At 41.4% G+C, this 20,586-nt stretch overlaps 1 protein-coding gene across 1 annotated transcript in view; it reads right to left on the minus strand.

Moving 5' to 3' along the window:
• Window positions 1–221: 221 nt before the first annotated feature.
• Window positions 222–20,586, minus strand: part of AGL (amylo-alpha-1, 6-glucosidase, 4-alpha-glucanotransferase) — a 43,918-nt gene continuing 23,553 nt past the window's right edge. The window contains exons 19-34 of the mRNA XM_054165639.1: window positions 20,401–20,513; window positions 19,405–19,539; window positions 18,174–18,304; window positions 17,182–17,318; window positions 16,065–16,198; window positions 14,825–15,000; window positions 12,573–12,675; window positions 10,412–10,637; window positions 9,272–9,383; window positions 7,875–8,010; window positions 5,996–6,108; window positions 4,529–4,740; window positions 3,067–3,164; window positions 2,447–2,534; window positions 2,222–2,355; window positions 222–633 (exon numbers count right to left, since the gene is read on the minus strand). Coding sequence (XP_054021614.1) covers window positions 516–633; window positions 2,222–2,355; window positions 2,447–2,534; window positions 3,067–3,164; window positions 4,529–4,740; window positions 5,996–6,108; window positions 7,875–8,010; window positions 9,272–9,383; window positions 10,412–10,637; window positions 12,573–12,675; window positions 14,825–15,000; window positions 16,065–16,198; window positions 17,182–17,318; window positions 18,174–18,304; window positions 19,405–19,539; window positions 20,401–20,513 — 2,166 coding nt within the window. The 3' untranslated portion in view covers window positions 222–515. The remainder of the gene's footprint in view (window positions 634–2,221; window positions 2,356–2,446; window positions 2,535–3,066; window positions 3,165–4,528; window positions 4,741–5,995; window positions 6,109–7,874; window positions 8,011–9,271; window positions 9,384–10,411; window positions 10,638–12,572; window positions 12,676–14,824; window positions 15,001–16,064; window positions 16,199–17,181; window positions 17,319–18,173; window positions 18,305–19,404; window positions 19,540–20,400; window positions 20,514–20,586) is intronic.

The raw sequence follows: 20,586 nt of genomic DNA on the forward strand, positions 1-20,586 counted from the left end.
AACAACATATTATGCCATCAGTAATGTATGGTGCTGCAGAACAAAGCATACCAAACTCAGAAAGCTACAGGTTAGTCTACTCCCCTTTAAGCATGCAGCTGCAAAACATCCATTTACCCTTTAACAGACAAAGAGCTGAGCTACTTGTTTTCAGCTCAGGTAAAAGCCACCTCACTTTGTTACATTAAGATTTTTTTATTTGAAAAGTCCTAAAAAAAACCCCAAAACAAAAGAAAAAACAAACCCAAAGCTACTTCAATTTGTGCATATTCTTAAAATTTATCCTTTGTAACAGGTGTGCACTGTGATTTTGTTTCATCGTTGTGGCCTGATCCTCAAAAAACAACTCAAGCCCCACACAGTTATAGGGCATAGGAGCTACTGGCATCTTTGAAATACAGGACACAGCTTAAGTGATTGTGCATAACAGGACATTTCCCTTCCAGTGTAAGCCAAGTGTTCATTTATGCCCAATAAGACCACAGATGTTTAATCAAATCAATCCAAATAAACTTTTACAAGTCATAAAGGACTTCAAGGATAACACCAATCGACCAGGCCTGAGTTTCGCAGCTAAAAGGGCAATATTGTCCATTTTCATTGGTCAGTTCTGGAAGCCCTTTCCAGGATGATCTGATAAAGGAAAACACAAATGAGCATTGTATACTGGGAATTAAAACATTTAATTTTAAAGCCTTTCAGAAGATTGTACAAGTAGGAAACTGGAACCTATGCCTAAAGGTCTGCTGTCTTACAGGCACAGGGTATACTTCAATAACCAAGATTTCATTCAGTGTTGGTTTTGTCCCTGCAGCTGAGAATTTTAGGTTTTTTTTGGTGAGGGTGCCTCTCCTTCCAAGTAGACTGTCTGCCACTAATACTATCTGAGCTTATACTACTAGCGTGCTGCTCCTGTTTCTTACTCAGGAGTTTTGCAGTTGGAAGAATATGAATGAACTTTGGGATAATTAAATTCAAACTACAATTAGAAAATTGCATGAGGGTGCTAAGAAGTAGCAGTGGCTGGAAGACAGCATGACTACAAAAGCCTTTTATTCCTCCATAGGAGGAATATACCACCCCCCGCCCCCCAAACGAGCATATTTACAGAAGTATGATTAAATTGAGCCTGCTGCTACATTAATAATCCTGTACACAAATGAATTACCAAAACAGAGTAAGAGTTTGCTACTTAAATAGTAAGATCAAAAAAAGCAAAGAACACTGCCAGCCTGCTAGTTATTTGGCAATAACACCAAACAAATACTGCCCAGTTTGACAATACTGCCTAACTAGGACAAGGCACTACCTAAGGCCAAAAGTAACTTAAATCCTTTTTGTTCCTTGTGTGGTTGCACAAATCCTTTTACCACTCCTACTAAGTCACTCTTACAGATACAAATAAATGAAATACTTGAAATACTGCAGAATAGAATATATGCAAGAGCTACCCAGGGCAAGACCTTTGGTTTGTTTAATTTGTCTCAAATCCTTAAAAATCCAACAGACAGAAAAAGAGGAAAAAAAATAATGGGTTTGGTAGTTTGGCTTTTAAAAGGGAGAACCCATTGGCCATTGGGATGTGCTGCCCAGGGAGGTGGTAGAGTCACCATCACTGGAGGTGCTTAAAAAGGGACTGGATGGGGCGCTTGGTGCCAGGGTTTAGTTGATTAGAGGGTGTTGGGTGACAGGTTGGACTCAATGATCTCAAAGGTCTTTTCCAACCTGCTTCATTCTATTCTATTCTATTGTATCCCAAATTGCAAAGGAACATTTAAGGTTCATAAACAAGTTCCTCTGCCTTCCTAGAATACAAGCAACCCTAACAATATTTTACATCAGTTTATCTGCCCGCACTAGCACTTCAATTGTTGTGTTTCAGGTTGCTTTGAAACACTTTGATTGTTTTTAAAAGCAACTTACCAACATTTTTCTCTGAAATGAAATTTTCTGTATGAAATGAGATCCTAAGTTTTACATAAGCTTCAGTTCACTCAGTCTTCACACGGGTATCAGTAATTCTGCAAACTACAAATGGCACTAAAGCTCAGCTGTACTTCCAACCTGGCTTGAGATCTGCCATAGCACATGTATCAGTGAACTTTTTAGGCAGAAAACAGATGTTGTTTATAGTATACATCTGTACTGTTACGTGTAATCAGATAGTGGATACCACCAGCTTGAAGGAATTGGTTGCAGTCTGTGTTAGTTGGTGTCTTACCTTTCAAGGTGAACATAGTGGCGAGAAAGAACATTCTTAACCATAACTATGGTTTTTGCATATATCTCTGGACCAATCAACTTTGAGAAGTACAGTTTGGCACGAAGGAAATACCCCACTGGCCACAGCCACTCCTAAGCAGAGAAGGAAAAGAGATGATTATCTCAGCTGTCACTCTGAAAAGATGACAGAACATTTTCTAGAACTGAAGAAACTGGCTCTTACAGGTCCTTGGTGATAATTAAAACCTCTGGCTACATTATAGTTGTCATTGTCAAGAGCATTGTCATATACTCCACAGTAAACCATATCACTGCAAGAAAGAAAAGATAAATTATGCAGAGAAAGCCTTCACAAAAACTGTGCATGAAAATGGAAAGTAAAAATGAACCAAACATTTGCCATGGCAATTTACATTTAATGATGTCAGGGAAGTCTCCACCAGGTTTTGTATTTTAATGGACAGTAGAATTCCAAATATGATTTAAACTAGTAAGAAAATGGTTAAGGTCTTGGAATGACTTGAATTCATAAGCTTTAAAGTTTTTACACAAGCTCTCTTGCTGTGTATTGTATAACTATGTATCAAGAGCTGAATTCAACACCATTTATGACACCATATTTGACTTGCTTATTGTGTGACATCCAAAACCACCTGGTGATTGTCTACATAAAATCAACTGCAGGCACTTTTAGAACAGCAAAGGAATTGTTCTGCTAACCTTATTGCACACACACACATATATATATATATATAAGGATTAACAAAAGCAATACTATCTCCACATGCCAAAGAATTCCTACAGTCACGTTTTGTAATTAACACTTATCACTACTATACTTACTCTGGGTCTAAGGTTTTCATGCCTAATGGACCAAGCAGTTTTTCCTCTGCTATCTGCAGAGCCTTCCAAGCTCTTTCAGGTGTGAACAACTCAGGGGCCTATTAAAAGAATAAAAATGTAATGGGTAAACTGCATATGAACACACATAAGGCTGGCTATACAAATGTAGAAGACCACAAAACACTTCAGCTTCACTGAATCAACTTCTAGAACCTTCAAGTTAGACTAAGCAAGAAGATAGAAGCCACCCAAAGATTTTTTTCTTTTTGATTTGTAGCTTAAATAGTCTTGCCAAGCATTATTTGTGAAGCTCTTTACAAATCCCCTAAAGGCAAACAACCCATACTCTGGAGCTCATTTGACAACAAAAGTACCCTCCCCAAACCTAACCTTAAAAAGCATTCTGGACACAGTGAAAACTGCACATTGATCCTGGCTAGCTGTACATGGGACAGCAGTTTCATTTAGCTAAGTCCTGTCAAGGACGTGTTTTTAGGAGATACTCCAAGATGGAAGAATATTAAAAGCAAGGGGGAAGAAGAGGAGGGAGAAGCTTTCAAAAAGTTATTCTAAGCTGTGGTGGGTTAAAATTTCACCCCCAACATTAAATTTGCCAGAGCAGCTCAGTTGGAAGCAAATAAAAGCTGTATTTACAAGCAAAACCACCATCTACAGTAGAATGCAATGAATGTGTATAAAATGTTCAGTATTTGCAATATTTACAAGTATTTACAATTAATAAACAACACAAGAACACCCCTGGCCAAGGACCAGGGGAGGCTACTAGCTTCTCCCTCCTTGCCTCCCCTCACACTAGATCAGCTTGCCCAGACCCACATCCAGCCCAGCCTTCAAAACCCCCAGGGATGAGGCCTCCACCACCTCCCTAGCCAACCTGTTCCAGTATCTCACCACCCTCATGGGGAAGAATTTCTTCCTAACATCCAATCTGAATCTATCCATTTCTCTTTTTTTTCCATTCCCCCCTCAGTCCTATCACTCCCTGGCACCCTAAAAAGTCCCTCCCCAGCTTTCTTGTAGCCCCCTTCAGACACAGAAGGCCACAATTAGTTCTCCTCAGAGCCTTCTTTCTTCCAGACCAAACAGCCCCAACTCCCTCAGTAGGAGCCCCAGCTCCCACGTTCCAGAACCTCCAGATCCTTCTTGTAATAGAGGCTCCAGAACTGGACACAGTGCTCCAGCTGGGATCTCACCAGAGTGGAGTAGAGGGGCAGAATCACCTCCCTTGACCTGCTGGCTATGCTTCTCTTGATGCAGCCCGGGATGTGATTGGCTTTCTGGGCTGCAAGTGCACACTGCTGGCTCATGTTGAGCTTCTCATACACCAACTTTACAATGAACTTTACAATGCACTTTAGAATGCACTTTACAATGCAAGCTTAATTCAACAATAAAGAAAATTTTAGAGTGCAAATGCTTCCCTCCACTCCCCACCACTTACCACAACCATTGCTATTGTAAAATTTGGCCTGAGCTGGTAATCACACCACGGACTTGAAGCTCCATAGCTGTCCTTATAAATTCCACGTTTGTGAACCAGATCTGGGTGCTTTTCATTCGGATCTGCTGGGTTCTCAGAGACGAAGAACAGCCTTTCAAAGTGTCCTTGAATTTTCCTGTTCCACTCATCGTATGTGATAGTCTCCTCCTTTCCTGCAAGATGTCCCACACAGGTTTGATTTTCTGAAAATGGCTACAGTGGTAACACCTCACAGTATCACAGTATCACCAAGGTTGGAAGAGACCTCAAAGATCATCAAGTCCAACCTGTCACCACAGACCTCATGACTAGGCCATGGCACCAAGTGCCACGTCCAATCCCCTCTTGAACCCCTCCAGGGATGGTGACTCCACCACCTCCCTGGGCAGCCCATTCCAATGGCAAACAACTCTCTCAGTGAAGAACTTTCTCCTCACATCGAGTTTATGTCTGTTTTTACTGCTTTGCTTATTGAAGTTTTACATAAGATACTCCTAGCAAAATAAAGGCCACAGTAGCCTTGCAAAAGAAGTTATTATCTAGCAGTTAATTTATGCTGCAGATCAATGCCAACGCTCACAACTGTTTTTACACAGCATTTTCCTACATGTAGTTAGCTAGAAGCAAACAGCAGGAGGTTCTCTGAATTAAAAGTAAACATTTAATGAGTAAGTTTAAAATTTGTAATGAACATTTCTTGTGGTTAGATGACAGGTCTTATACAGCACAATATTCTTGCTATTTTGAAGGCTTCAAAGGCAAGTCTCAAAACATTAGGGTAATTTTTAAAGCCTTCTCTTCCTGACACTCACCAGGAGCAGACCTAGCAGCACCCCATATTTAGGCCAATTTTACAGTTACAGAATCAACCAAGTTGGAAAAGACCTCCAAGATCATCAAGTCCACCTGATCACCCAACCCCATCTGATCAACTAGACCATGTAACTGAGTGTTTCATTCAGGCTTATCTTAAACACCTCCAGGGATGTTGACCCCACCACCTCACTGAGCAGCGCATTCCAATAGGCAATCTCTCTGTCTGTGAAGAACTGCTTTCTAAGATCTTGTGCACTTGAGCCTGTGTCCTCTTGTTCTGTTGGTGGTTGCCTGGGAGAAGAGACCAACCCCCACCTGGCTACAGCCTCCCTTCAGGTAGTTGTAGAGAACAGTAAGGTCTCCCCTGACCCTCCTTCTCCAGGCTAAACAATTCCAGCTCCCTCTGCTCATAGTGCTTGTGTCCCAGACCCCTCCCCAGCTTTGCTGCCCCTCCCTGGACATGTTCGAGCATCTCAACATCTTTCTTGAATTGAGGGCCCCTTCTTGAGTAGTTTGCTAATAACCCTTGATGTTATGTGGCCATGATTTCATTGTTGCAGGTATCTTGTTTTATATTTCAGTAACAGAATAATGAGATGTGCCTGTTTTTACCATGTCTTTTTACAGTGACTCCACGAAATGGAAACACATTCTTCCCAGACAAATCCAGCAACCAGCGAACAGCCGACTTGCACAGGCCAACAATTTCCACAGCAGAGCCATCTCTAAGACAATAATAGTTAAAAAAAAAGCCCAAGAATTACTTTAAGAAGGTTATTAAAGTTCAATAAGTAACTGGAAAAAAATAAAATGTGTACTTGAGCTAGACAATTTTTCTCTGGTCTCCTGCTAGTGCCCTGTTTCTCCAAGGTGAGCATCCCTAAGTTGTACAGTACTGTGATGTTTTGTAACAGCTCTGTCATCATCACTGCTGTCCTGGCTTTGTGAATTTCAGTCATTCCTCTCTCAGCATGGAGAATCCTTAAGTATTCCACTGCCTCCTTGCAAGACAGCTACTCCATCCCTTTGAGAGGTAGCTGCCTTACCCTGTAACGCCCTTTATTATGTCCTTTTTGAGACCAGCTCTACACACAACACTCAAGACACAAATGCAACCTGCAGGTGCAAGGTTCCCCAGAGGCAGAATGATGCCCTCTGTCTTATTCCAAAATCCCTTACTGATGACACCCATTATTATTTTTAACACCTTTTTAATGGCTGCTGCTGTACACTAAGATGTTTTCAGAAAGCTATTAATGACTCAAGACTTCCTTCTTGTGTTGTAGCTCAGTTCTCACAGCATTGTGTAGGCAAAGTTTAGACTGTTTCCCCTAGATGCATGTTTTAATGTTATCTGTGCTAAAGCTTTTCTGCCATTTGTAGGTGCACTCAGTTTTATAGGTGTGACTGTTTGAGGCTGTGCCTTTAAGAACAAACACTGCTGGAACACACTGGCTAAATGTTTTCGGTACTAGAACCAAAACATTCTGATATTCTAAACGAATTTCATTGGTGGATAGACAAAAATGCAGCTTTAGATTGTGAAGCAGTTGGAATTTTTTTTCCCTCAGTTCAGTTTGGTTTGGGGAGTTGGGGGAGTTTGGATTTTCAGCCTGTTCTCCCTGCCTGCTCTCTCTGCGAACTGCTGGAGTTGGCCTTCAGATAAGCAAACACTAATCCTGCATGGGCTTTTGAAGCTTGCTAACAACTCTTTTCCTTAGTAACTTGCCTTTCTCTCTCTCTAACCCCTTTTTGGGGAAAAAGGGAGGTAGGGGGGGAGAGAGGGGGGTTCCAAGGAGGGGATCCCTCCCTCGGGGAGGGATTTTTGTTGTGTTATTTCTCTTTGCTGTGTATTTCTGTGTATATATTGTACATACCTGTATATATTGTGTTATATATAACCTGCTTTCCATATATGCTTGTAAATAGCTTGCTCTTTGACTGGGTTTAGCTGGGGTTTCTTACTCTGTGGAGGAAGGAGAGCTAAGCCCTCTCTCACCTACCACAATAGGGTACTTTTGAGTTTCATGAAGGCCCAAAAATAAGAGATGAGAATTTAAGTAGATTTAGATACTAGATCCCACCTGATGGAGAATCAATGGAAGGAGGGGCCGGGGAGGGGGAGGGGGGAGGGGAAAGGAAGGAAGGTTTTCTATCAGCTAACAGTTAGGGAATGAGCTTGACTGTAAACTGACTAGCAAGCATATTTTTCCCCCCCTGTACAACAGACTAAAATAAACTGCTACTATCACACCCAGCTAACTTGCACAGAAGCCAAGGGCTTCACATGCCAAGAATACACATTCTTCTTTCAAATGAGCAAAAAAAAAAATAGGAACCCCCCTATATATAGAACATTTTAGTAGGCAGAAACATTTACATTTGAGAGATCACTTCACAGATGTGTTAATGGAAGGTATAGTAGTTCTGCTTAAGAATTTCTGTTTTAAAAAAGTTAAAAAAGAAGCCACTCCAAGCCTGGATTTTGTACCTTGGTGTAGCTGGGATTCCCATGTTGTGAGCTCTGTCGCTCTCTCCCATTTTATCCATCCAAGTGCCACAATTGAAGCGGTTCCCTCCAAAGACAAACCCTGTCTCATGGTCAACACCTGCAGTCACATTAAAACCTGCCAAACAAAAATATGAGATGGGTTTCTAAAGGCAACTGTACTTTAAGTGAACTTTGTTGTTTACAGACAACTTGTCCCACACACTATACAGAATCACAGAATTATTGAGGCTGGAATAGACCTCTGAAATCATCAAGTCCAGTCTATGACCTGGCACCACCACAGTGACCACACCATGGCACTGAGTGCCACATTCAATCTTTCCTTAACCACCTGCAGGGACAGCAACTCCACTGCCTCCCTGGGCAGTCCATCCCAGTGTCTGATTCCTCTTCCCCTGAGGAAATGCTTCCTAACATCCAACCTAAACCTCCCCTGGCACAGCTTCAGGCCATGCTGTGAGTTTTAGGCTGTGCCTTTAAGAAAGGGACAGTTACTGGAACACTCTGGCTGAATGTTTTGGTATTAAAATGAAAACAAAAGAGAAGTCAAAACTAATTTCATTGGTAGATTGGTAGAATGCAACTTTAAATTTTCAGCTTTAGTTCAGTTTGAATCTCAGTCAGTTCAGTCTGTCTTTTTTTCAGTCTGTCTGTTTCTGTCTCTCTGAGCAACAGCTGTGCTGGACAGAGTTGACCTTGAATTAACTGAGCTAACCAGATAAGAAACTAATTCTTGCCTATGCTCTGAGCTAACAGAATTTCCTCCTTAATAATTACCTTTTTCTCTCTAACCCTTTTTGGGAAAAAAGGGAGGTAGAGGGAGGAAAAAGGGTATGGGGGGGGAACCCTCCTGGCTGGAGGAGGAAAAGTTTTGTTCTGTATTACATTCTTTGCTGTATATTTCTGTACATATTGTAAATATTGTATATTGTGTATATATTAATCTGCATTTCATCCTGCTTGTAAATATAGCTCTTATCCATTTCTGCTACTCCGACTGAGTTAGCCGTGGTTTCTTTGTGTGTGGGGGAGAACTGAACTTTCTCTCACCACCACACATGCCCTCTTGTCCTGTCACAAGCTGCCTAGAAGAGCCTGACCCCCCCCACCTTACCACATCTTCTCTTCAGGTAGTTGTAGAGTGTGATAAGGACCCCCTGAGTCTCCTCTTCTCCAGGCTAAACAACCCCAGCATCTCCTGACAAGACTTTAAGGAACACTTTATCAGGCACTTCTAAAACAGCAAATCTATTTCAAGTAGCACAGCTCTAGTTCAACTAAACAATTTTTCAAAAATACATTCAACAGCTAGAGGAAAAGAAATATAAATTATAGCAATCTTCTGAATTGTCTAGCAGGTGTTCTATACACATTACCTTCATCTCTCATTTTCTGGTCTATCTGGGGGCCAGCATTCCTCTCCCGGAAGTGTATCCCTTCCATGTGTCGCTGCATTGCTTCCTGGATTACTTCATAAAGTGGCTGATCCTAGATTGATTGCATGTTGGGATGATGGGAAAGGCAAGATGAAAAATTAGCATAAAGACTCTATCTAATGTGCAGATAGCAGCAATTGTCAGCCTCTAGTTTTTGATGCTTCAAAAGTTAAAGCATCTAACGTTTTCAGTGGCATCTCTGTCAATGGCAATGCCCTGCGTACAATTTTTAATACAAGGATTTTTTTCAAAACACAAAGGAAGGTGGTGTGGTTTAAGGGATAATGGGTGGGTAGGTGGACCCCAGGTGGGGTCACTGGGTCACGTTATCCCCTCCCCTTTCCTGCCTATCCTCTATTTAAGGGGACAGGGGAAAGTGTTGTGGTTTAAGGGATAATAGGTGGGCAGGTGGACCCCAGATGGGGTCACGTTATCCCCTCCCCTTTCCTGCATATCCTCTGTTTAAGGGGACAGTAAGTTCCTTTGGTCTCTCTTTTCCCTTTTTCCTTCCTGCCTGGTGGGAAGCTGTTGCAGGCTGCTGGAACCCTTGGTGTGGTTGGGCCTACATCAACGTGGTTGAGCTTGCATCCACGCGTTGTGGAGAAATCCACTGGCATATGAGATCACGTTGTGTGTATTTCTGTATATATCCCTTCCCTCAATCTCTCTGCACATCCCTTTTCCCTTCATACCTTTTATTATTTGTTAAAATTACTTTCTTAACTTCCAATTCCTTGCAAGTCCTTTTGTTTACCCCTTACCTCCTCTGCCTATTTTTCCCCTGACAGGGGAGAAGGAGGAGAAGAGGGGGGTGTTAATCTAAATTCTGTCCTGTGGGGTTTTGCCCTGAAACCTTAAACAGTGATACAAAGACAATCATTTAGAATATGATGATTTTCCCCCTCCACCCCAAAGCCCCCTTAGCTGTCTTAAGCATGTGATGCAGATGTGAGAAATGCCTAAAATACAAAACTTTTCTGATATTACCAAACTTGACATTCAACTGATAGTGACAGGCCACATCCTTTCATTAAAAAAATTATAGTTCCATTAAATACTTCAATCAGAAGTCATCTTTACCACAGTGCCTGCAGGCTGAGGAAAAGAATCATCTCCTGGGTACATCCTAGAAACAGGACACCTGAGAATGTCCAATCCATTTGGAGCAATTTTACAATAGTCCTGGATACACTGAAGCCACCACCACACAGCATCACGACAGTTGTATCTGGCATGTGTCCCCTGGCCGAGCAGATTGGGAATGAGACCATGTCTTAAAGTCCCACCATATGCTAAAATGATGTTTCTAGAAGAGAAAACCCACAATCTTGACTGAGTTACTTTCAAGGCTATTATTGGGCCAAGAATTAAATACAAAGCATACAAATTCACCTTAACAGTAAGGTAAGTCAAGGAGACAAACATGATGTTGGATACTATGATACTATGTTAAAGACAGATGCCAAAGGTTTGCCCTTGAAAGCCACAAATAATTTAGTGTGAACTTTTCACAATTAAAAGTTATCTATTCCCTACAAATTCCCCAGTGTGAAAATGATCAGTGGGTTGGATCTCTGGTTGAAGACTGGTTGAAGGAGCTGGGGGTGTTCAGCCTGGAGAAGAGAAGGCTCCAGGGAGACCAAATAGAAGCCTGGCAGTACCTGAAGGGGGCTACAGGAAGAATGGAGAGAGACTGTTTACAAAGGCCTGCTGTGACAGCACGAGGGGCAATGGCTTCAAACTAAAGAGCAGATTTAGATTGGATGTTAGGAACAAGTTCTTTACTGTGAGGGTGGTGGAACACTGAATCAGGTAGCCCAGGGAAGTGGTTGGGGTCCCATCCCTGGAGATATTCAATGTGAGGCTGGACAGGGCTCTGGGCAACCTGATCTAGTTGATGATGTCCCTGCTGACTGCAGAGGAGATTGGACTGCATGACCTTTGGAGGTCCCTTCCAACTCAGACCATTCTAAAATTCTATGGACACATTTAAATCACTTTGTACAAACCAGACAAGCTAGCTTGCTTCTTCATAGCTAATGATATAGCACCTAAACCAAATCCCACTGAGGTCACAGGGAAGGCTTTCATTGACATTGTTTATCATTACCCTGTTCTGATGGGTGGGGTAGAATGGGGACAGGAGGACAGGATTAGATGGGAATTTCCTGTTAAAATATAGAAAAGCGAGAGCAATTGAGGTTATGAGAAGTTTCATTTGAGAACCGCTACATGTACCTTGCAGAAAACATGGATTCCAACTATCTTTAGAAGGGAATCTAAACACAGTAGGAGACTGCAGATCTTACTTCATGAGAAAGGTCATAGTTGGCAAAATGTACAACAGTGTAAGTACATGCTAATTTGCAACAGCTAATCACAATGTTAGGGGCTGGAAGGGACCTTGAAAGCTCATCCAGTCCAACCCCCCTGCCAGAGCAGGAGCACCTAGAGCACATCACACAGGAACACATCCAGGTGGGTTTTGAGTATCTCCAGAGAAGGAGATTCCACAACCCTCCCGGGGCAGCCTGTTCCAGTGTTTTGCCACCCTCCCAGGGAAAAATTCTTCCTCATGTTTCCATGGAACTTCCTATGCCTCAACTTCCACCATTGTCCCTTGTGCTGTCACTGGGCATCAGCAAGCAGAGCCTAGCTCCAGCCTCTTGGCACTAATGTTTGTGCTTGGATCATGTGGCAAGCTCCACCCAAATTAAGGTTGATGGAAATACCAAATCAATAGACATGGCTTATATCTGGCTCATTTGTCAGGTTAAACAGATAGCAGATTGTAACAACCTACAATTAGCTTACTTCTACTATTATTAGACAAATGCTAGCAGTTACAAGAAGAAAATAAATCAAAACCCCCACAGTACATATCCAATGATACCTTTCTGATTAAAATAATCTCTTCAAACTTTAAAATAAATAATTTTGAACTTATTGCTTAGCAACAATGCTGCAAATACACATCAAGCACTGTAGTGCAGCAGAGGTTAAAACTACGTTATCTATACACAATATCAGCTCGATCCCAGTGCTAAGAAAGCAAAGGAGAAAAATCTGAAGAGGAATTTTAATTCCACTTAGAGAGAACTCCCAAATCCATCTAGGGCCACTGAAGTTTTTATACTGCACAGCAGATGTTTCTGACAGCTTCTGTGCCACCTCAAGTTTTGAGCGCAGGCATTTTGCCTGGCTGCCTTCGAAACCAGTAAGAACTAAGAGTAAGCCTTACCTTGCTTCTAGATAGCGCCCAGTAACTAACAGTAGACCTCTCAGTGCAATAAAGGTATCTCTTCCCCAGGAGCGAAAAATTCCAGAGGAAAAGTGAGGTAAACCTAAAAAGAAAAGCCACTGTTCATCTCATTTATTGAAATGGCTGAAATCCCCAAGCACACACATATGGATAAAATAACCAGAGGTAAAGAGAAATTCACTTTTATAGTTCTTGGGTTTTTTCCCCCCTAGATTAAGCTATTTAAACAATCTTCTAGCCCAAGTTCTTGATAAAATGAAACAAACCCTCATTTTAGAAGAGTACCCTCCAGAATGTCAAGAACATGCAACACTTTCTCATATCAATCACAGCCCCATTTTTATTACCACGCTACGTAATTTAAGCCATTCTGTTTGTAAAAGCGGCAGAAAGAAAAGGAAGAAAAGGCAGCACTCTGATGAGATCTGCAAGGCTTTGCTGGCAAGAATTTCTGTATGAGAGTTGTGCCATCTCAGGAGTGTAAAGGGGGTGAGACTGGAAGAGCTATGAATTGCTTCAGCCCAAAACTATGCTCAGCCACTACAAAAGGAATCCTGCTTCTGTGTTCCAACAGCTTCTAGAACCAGCTCTAACTGCAAACACTGTAACATGTTACTTTAAGAATGATCCTGACTGATAAAGCATGCCAATTAGAACAGTAAGGTCCACCCTTGTCTGGTTTTCCATGGATTAGCTTTCTTCATCTCAAACAGGAAAATCCATATGGCAAAGTTTTGAAACAGCAGTTGGTTGTGCATGCTTGATAGAACATTTTAACTTCTACCACCTACTGTTTGCTACTACTCAAACAAGGCCTCCATACCTCCATAGTTTTATATTATGTAACAGCACTTGAGAATGACCATCCAAGTAAGAGCTAAAAAAAAAAATCTCAGACAACTAGCAGTGAGTATATGAAAGGAGTATTTCAGATCAAATCCTTTAGAAGAGAATAAACCAGGTTGGAAGAGACCTTCAAGATCATCGTGGCCAACCTACCATCCAACACCACCTAATCAACTAAACCATGCAACCAAGCACCCTGTCAAGTCTCCTCGTGAACACCTCCAGTGATGGTGACTGCACCACCTCCTCAGGCAGCCCATTTCAATGGGCAATCACTCTCTCTGTGTAAAACTTCCTCCTAACCTCCAGCCTAAACCTCCCCTGTCGCAGCCTGAGACTGTGTCCTCTTGTTCTGGTGCTGTTTGCCTGGGAGAAGAGACCAACCTCTGCCTGTCTGCAACCTCCCTTCAGGTAGTTGTAGAAAGCAATAAGGTCACCCGAGTCTCCTCTTCTCCAGGCTAAGCAACTCCAGCTCCCTCAGTCTCTCCTCACAGGGCTTGTGTTCCAAGCCCCTCACCAACTTTAGTATAATCAATCTTGGTAACCAATTTAAGGGAACACTGTGCCTCTGCTTCTAGGTAACACTGAGGCAGGCAAATGGAATGTTACTAGAAACCAGAAACTAAAAGCAGTAGAATTCCATGACAGAAAGACAGACAGCAAAAGAAAAGGAAATAAACACCCCAATGAGACAGATGCCATGGAATCTGTGGATGATAAAAGTTTCTATGGTTTCAGAAAATAAATGGGCCAGCTAAGAACAAAAATGAATTTATTCTAAGCCACTGGACAGAGAGATTAATACTTCTGACATGGCAAAGCATCCAATTTAAAGACTGCCAAATGCTGGCAGAACATTCAGAGGCATAAACACTATTTGCTGACTGCTTTTATGCTCTTTCCTTTTGCAGACTGTTTTGGATTAGGTGGTGTTCTGATCTGCTAATGATTCTTTCATTGCATGAGAACTTGAAAACAATAAAAATTCATTACAATCAATTTCTTAAATTCATGTTTAAAATAGATAAACTAAATCTATTGTGCTAAGTGTATTTATCTCAAGCAAGTCTTCTGGAAAGGAAGACAATGTACTCATGGATCTTCATATATGATAAAAGTGGATGAAAGTATTTATGAGCTCCCCAAGAGCAGTAACAAAATGGCTGTCCACAAGAAGTACTGCCAGACAAAACTTCATATTAAACACAAATTAAAACACAGGGGGAAACTGAGGAAAACTGCTACCTCCAATTTATGCAGGGTTGCTGACATATGGATCCCAAGCACAACAAAGTCAATTTTAATACAGTTACTAAAAACAGTTCAGCTATTTTGGGAGACCTTTTTTTGTTGTTTGTTTGTTTTTCAAAGTTGTCCTCACTTACCAGCTGCCAAGGAAACACAACACTGTTCTTTCTCATTTGTGATCTCATTCAGCCTGTAGGGAACATCATGTAAGGAAGGAGAGAGATTTGGCAGACAAGTGTATTTTCCTATCCCACACAGCTGGACTGAACCCATGGCAAGGTGTTTTACAAACGTTGATCCGTTCTGCACAAAGCTGTAATGCAACATAATTAAAGAGCTTCACATTCAGCAGTATCAGCCCATAAAATGTACCCTTTTTCATTTATAGAAGACTGTTTTCCTTACTATGCATACAGCATAAACCAACAATGAGTTAATTTAGTATTTTGCATTAATTAATTCTGTATACTCTCCCCCACAATGGGTACTTGCTGTTAGCCTTACATTTTCATCTTTTTAATGACAAATACTTCTGGGGGAAAGAAAATTGGTTTGGTGTACTCAATGCCTACATACAGACAAGACCTCAAGGATATGGTGAAAGGTATTTTATTATGAAGAAAAGTTTCTGTCAGATCCTAATCAGTGTTTTTTTTTTTAAAGTCATCACATTTTTGTATGTTCTTTTATATAGACATGGTAAATCAATAAATCAATTAACACATTTTCTCAAGTAATGCAACCTGCATTCTGAACTAGTTCATCTCTAAGCTTTTTCTTTTCTTCCCCCATAAAATATACTACTTTCCCACATGATTTCACAGCCATACCAAATTCCATTCCCATTTTAACCTCTGCAGTGTCATAAAGCACTGGTTTGTTCAGAATGTTCACAGCTAGAATAAAAGCTACATTAAATCAATCTCCCTTCCCCCTTTCCAAGCAGCATCTTGGAAGACACTGAGGATCACCCAGTTATTTCAAGAACTAAGCAAAGTGCTCACATAATGAAAGATATTTAGCTGTGTCAAACCTGGCTTGGCTTTTTACCCCCTGACTTTAAAGGACTCTGTGCAGTTGCACTAAAATTACAGCAAAAAATGTTTCCAAAGCCTGGCAGAGAAATGCTTACTTAAGGTTTCTTTGGCCTACTGTGCAACACGTCCAGCAGTAATAAATTTATAAGCTGGACAGATAACTGAACTCTCCATCTTCTAAAGCACCTCTGTTAGAAGATGGGATTTGATATTCACTATGAATTTTACCCTTTTACACTGGATGAGTATGAAAATCAAGTCACATTCTCCAACAGATAAAAGTAAAGAACTAAATAAATGCATGCAGATGCCTCTTCTAGCTTTGATATATCATGCATACCTAGACATCTGACGCCATCCCACCTCCAGAAGCGTTGTGTATGCACCCACTAATATGGCATCAAAGTAACATGGGATGAGGTAACGTGGAATTCTCTTTAGGTAGACAAACATGGCCTTCAACCACTTCCCAACCTAGTAAGATACATCATCATTACAACTTGATCATGGTAGGATTCCAAATCCAGTGCTCTAAGGATCCATCCAATTAAAGCATTTGTCACAGTTTCTATGCATTCGTTGCACTCAAATTATGCTTGATCACCACAAAGTTGAGGTTATCTTCAGTTACTAACAGCACCACTGGCAGGCAACCATTCATGTCTAAGAAGCTGTACATGCTAGGAACCTGTGGTAGAAACTGCTGTACCCTCCCACTTCAAAATTTCAACTAAGAAAGATGAACTCTAAGAAAAACAGTAGGGAAATTTCTGTACTGAGTCTCTACTATGACATAAAGAGGCAATAATATCATTGAGATAAAGAGATTGTATTTTAGTAGTTTTGCAGGAAAAAATAATTAAATGATCACAAAGCAGTTATTAAAATGCAGTAGTAAAGGAAAGGTGCAACTCAAAAGGCATCACTAGAACTCAAGTGTGGGAAGGAGGTTTATCAGTGCTTAAAAAGACATGATTAAGAGATGAAGCTTGAGACTAGGGACAGAAAAAAACATTGGAAGGCTAAATTATGTATGGCCACTCGTGAAAATGACTGTGGATCTGGATCCAGGAGACCTGGGAAGGACTTCCTGGGGAAGTCTTAACTATATCCCCATCATGTGTGCCTTAGTAGTAACTAGGCCCTCTTTTGACAGTATTTAAAAGAAATAAAAATGGTAACTTCATTTTCATCTGAGGAAAAGTAAACAGACAGGGAAGGACCACTGCAGGCCTTTTTGCAAGAGCTAACAACCTCTCCATGACACACACACACACACTTTGCTTCCCTTTTGCTATCTGTTCTTAAGCAGGATTGAGGAGAACTATTTTTGGTTTAGTCTCCTAGAAGAAACTGCCTAGACAAGAAATATGTTACAGAAGGGCTGAATTTAAAAATATACCAGTAACTGACAAAGAAATAAACTAGAGTTACACCAAAGAAGTTATTTTACTCACTTCTGCACAGGCTCCTGCACGTGAAATCAGACGATTACTGACATAATCAATCATCCAGTCTCCAGATCTTAAATTATCACAAAGTGGGTGACCCAAATCATTCTTTGGCCTAATGTCTGCCATCACTGACATTAACCCTGAAGATACAAACCCAATTCTGTATTAGAAGGATAGAGAGAAAATATTTACAAAGGCCTGCAGTGACAGGACGAGGGCAATGGCTTCAAACTAGAGAAGAGCAGATTTAGACTGGATGTTAGGAACAAGTTCTTCACTATGTGGTGGAACACAGAACAGATTGCCCAGGGAGGTGGTTGAGGCCCCTTACCTGAAGATATTCAAGGTGAGGCTTGTCAAGGCCCTGGGCAACCTGATCTAGTTGGGATGTCCCTGCTGACTGCAGGGAGGCTGGACTGGATGACCTTTGGAGGTCCCTTCCAGCCCAGACTATTCTATGATTACCCTAAACAGGAATTAACATTCAAGAAGAAAAGGTACACAGCAACAAACTCTTTAACTGGATGTGGCCAGATTATGTCTCCTGATCTAGGATACAACTCAATTGTAGTTTCCTCAGCATAGATGCTAGACAGTTGTGAAAATTGCTGTGGAATAACTAGCATAATAGAATTCATACATCTGATAAATGATGGACACTTCTCCATAACCCAGTAATGTCTAGGGTTTAATTAACTTGACTTTTCATTGGAGGTTTACATATTTGATTTTATAGTTTTTAAAGCAAGGGCATTGGTTATAAAACATACTGCTTAATATTACAGCCCAGAATTATCAAGAGAGCCAGGTGTTGGTTTAGAGTATGGGATTTCCTGGGTACAACACTGATCAGCAGTACTGTCAGAAGGAAAGATGTTCCTGGGTTTTATCCAAAAACCAGCACCAGTCATAAAATAGCCCTATGGTATGATCTAGATGGTGCAGCTCTATTTTGCTTTTCTTCTTGAAAGAAAGAAAAATGCCCCAACTGTTACCTTGGAGACCTGCATACTTCAGGGGTGACCAGTTTGGTATATTGTAACAACCTCCGCCGTCCTCTTGCTCTTCTGCCTCACATCTATACAGGACTTGATTTAGGTCAGCCAAAGTTAGCTTAGATGCAATGCTGAAAAAACAGTGGAGAAACAATAAAATAAAATTCAAACCCCAAAAGCAACATTAGAAGGGAACTGGACAAAGGTTTTCATAATCAGCTCTGGTTTAATCAATTCTGGTTTCAGACTAGCATTAAAATAATTAAACATACACAACTCTTGCACCAATTAATCTTGCAAATTAAGAGCATGGGTTTTTTGAGATGTTCCAAGATGCTCTGCTTAGATGTCTCAGCATTTATTTAGAAATGCTGAGTACACAGCACTGAGTACAAACCCCAAACCCAACACTGATGAACACTGTATGTTACTCAGCCCACTTTAAGCAAGAGTCACACAGAACATGAACAAAACAGGCTGGGAAGATTTTAAGCATTAACGCTGGGTTAGTATTCTACATATCAAAAGAGTATCTCAAAGTTTTGATTGCACTCTTCACAATCCAAAAACATCCACACCAACAAACAACACACTGCTGTGGTTTGAAGGGGGAACACTTTAGCCTAGTTCCTAACTGCAAAATGAGAGTAGTGATTTTTCCATAGACTCAGAGTAAAAAGGGCATTTGGACATAGAACAATAACAACTGATAGGTATATATCATTTAATTAGATTCTCTCCCCCTTCCCCTCTCTCCCTCTTCTGTCACTTTTGCTTGCAATTTTTCTCTTTCTCTGTGGCCTTGCAGGGACAATCTCTGTTTTGCCTACTGTGTGAGAGGTACCTGGAAGGAAAGGGAGGGAGGGGAAGAGGCTACTAAGGGTCCCTCGGGACCACCTGGGGGCAGTCAGGGGCTTCCAATTGTTGAATTGTAAATGTATGTAAATATATTTTGTACATATTCATTGAATTTTATACTTCTAGATTTTAGCTTACCTTTATGCAAATAGAACTTCCATTTTGCTTCCCAGTTGTGAGTTTGGTTGGGTTTGTTTTTCTTTTGGAAACTTACTCTGGGGGTAATTTCCAAGTAGTTGGGGGGGGTGTGTAATCTCAAGCCCACCACAAACACCCAAAAACTCAAACCAAACTCAAAGGATCACTTTAGGTTTCCAGGCTGTTCCTTGGCTCCTACTGTAGCTCTCAGTGCAGAAACTTAAAGGACACTTACGAAGAAAATAAGGTATTCAATATAGGTGCTGAATGGTCATCGGGAAGACTTCCAGATTTGAAATGAGGGCTGAACTGGATCAGATGATTGCGGAGCACACCGACAGCTTCCTGCGCCTTTGGGTCAAGGCTGACCCTGCAAATCAGAATGCATAGCTTGGAGAAAGGGAAGACTTACAATACCTACTGTTAGGTTTTAAAATAAACAATCCTATAGTTAAGGGGGCCTACAAGAAGGCTGGGGAGGGACTTCTCAGGATCTCAGGTAGTGATAGGACTAGGGGGAATGGAATGAAGCTGGAGGTGGGGAGATTCAGACTGGACGTGAGGAGGAAGTTCTTCACCGTGAGAGTGGTGAAGCACTGGAATGGGTTGTCCAGGGAGGTGGTTGAGGCCTTGTCCCTGGAGGTGTTTAAGACCAGGCTGGATGAGGCTCTGGCCAGCCTGATCTAGTGTGGGGTGTCCCTGCCCATGGCAGGGGGCTTGGAACTAGATGATCCTTGTGGTCCCTTCCAACCCTGATTGATACTATGGTAATTCTACTGTAATTAATCATCCTAGAGAGCTGCCAGGGTCATAGAATAAAATAGAATGAAGGGACTGGAACACTGCCCTATAAATAGAGGCTGAGAGCCCTGGAGTTTTTTAGTCTGGAGAAGAGAAGACTTAGAGGGGATTTAATAAATGTTTACAAACATCTGAGAGCTGGGTGTCAAGAGGGAGGGGACAGGCTCTGCTCAGCTGCACCCTGTGATAGGAGTAATAGATATAAACTACAACACAGGAGGTTCACAGACCATGGAACAGGCTCCCCAGAGAGGTTGTGGAGCCTCCTTCTCTAGAGACTTTCAGGACCCACCTGGATGCATTCCTGTACGACCTGTGCTGGATTCTATGGTCCTGCTCTGGCAGGGGGTTTGGTCTCAATGATCTCCAGAAGTCCCTTCCAGCCCCTAACATCCTGTGATGCTGTAGTACAGCAATTACAATAACATACCTGAAAACTATTACACTTCCTGGGGTTAATCTTTCGAATTCTATTTCTTGGACAAATTCATTTGGCCCTTTTATGGCAGTTCCAGCTTGCTTTATGATTTTGCTGTCTTTAACCTTAGGCAAGAAAACACATTTGCAACTGAAATTCAGCATTATCTTTCTAACATAAAACCATCACAAATTACAA

Source organism: Dryobates pubescens, chromosome 11 (assembly GCF_014839835.1).
Source record: "Dryobates pubescens isolate bDryPub1 chromosome 11, bDryPub1.pri, whole genome shotgun sequence".
NCBI lineage: Eukaryota > Metazoa > Chordata > Aves > Piciformes > Picidae > Dryobates > Dryobates pubescens.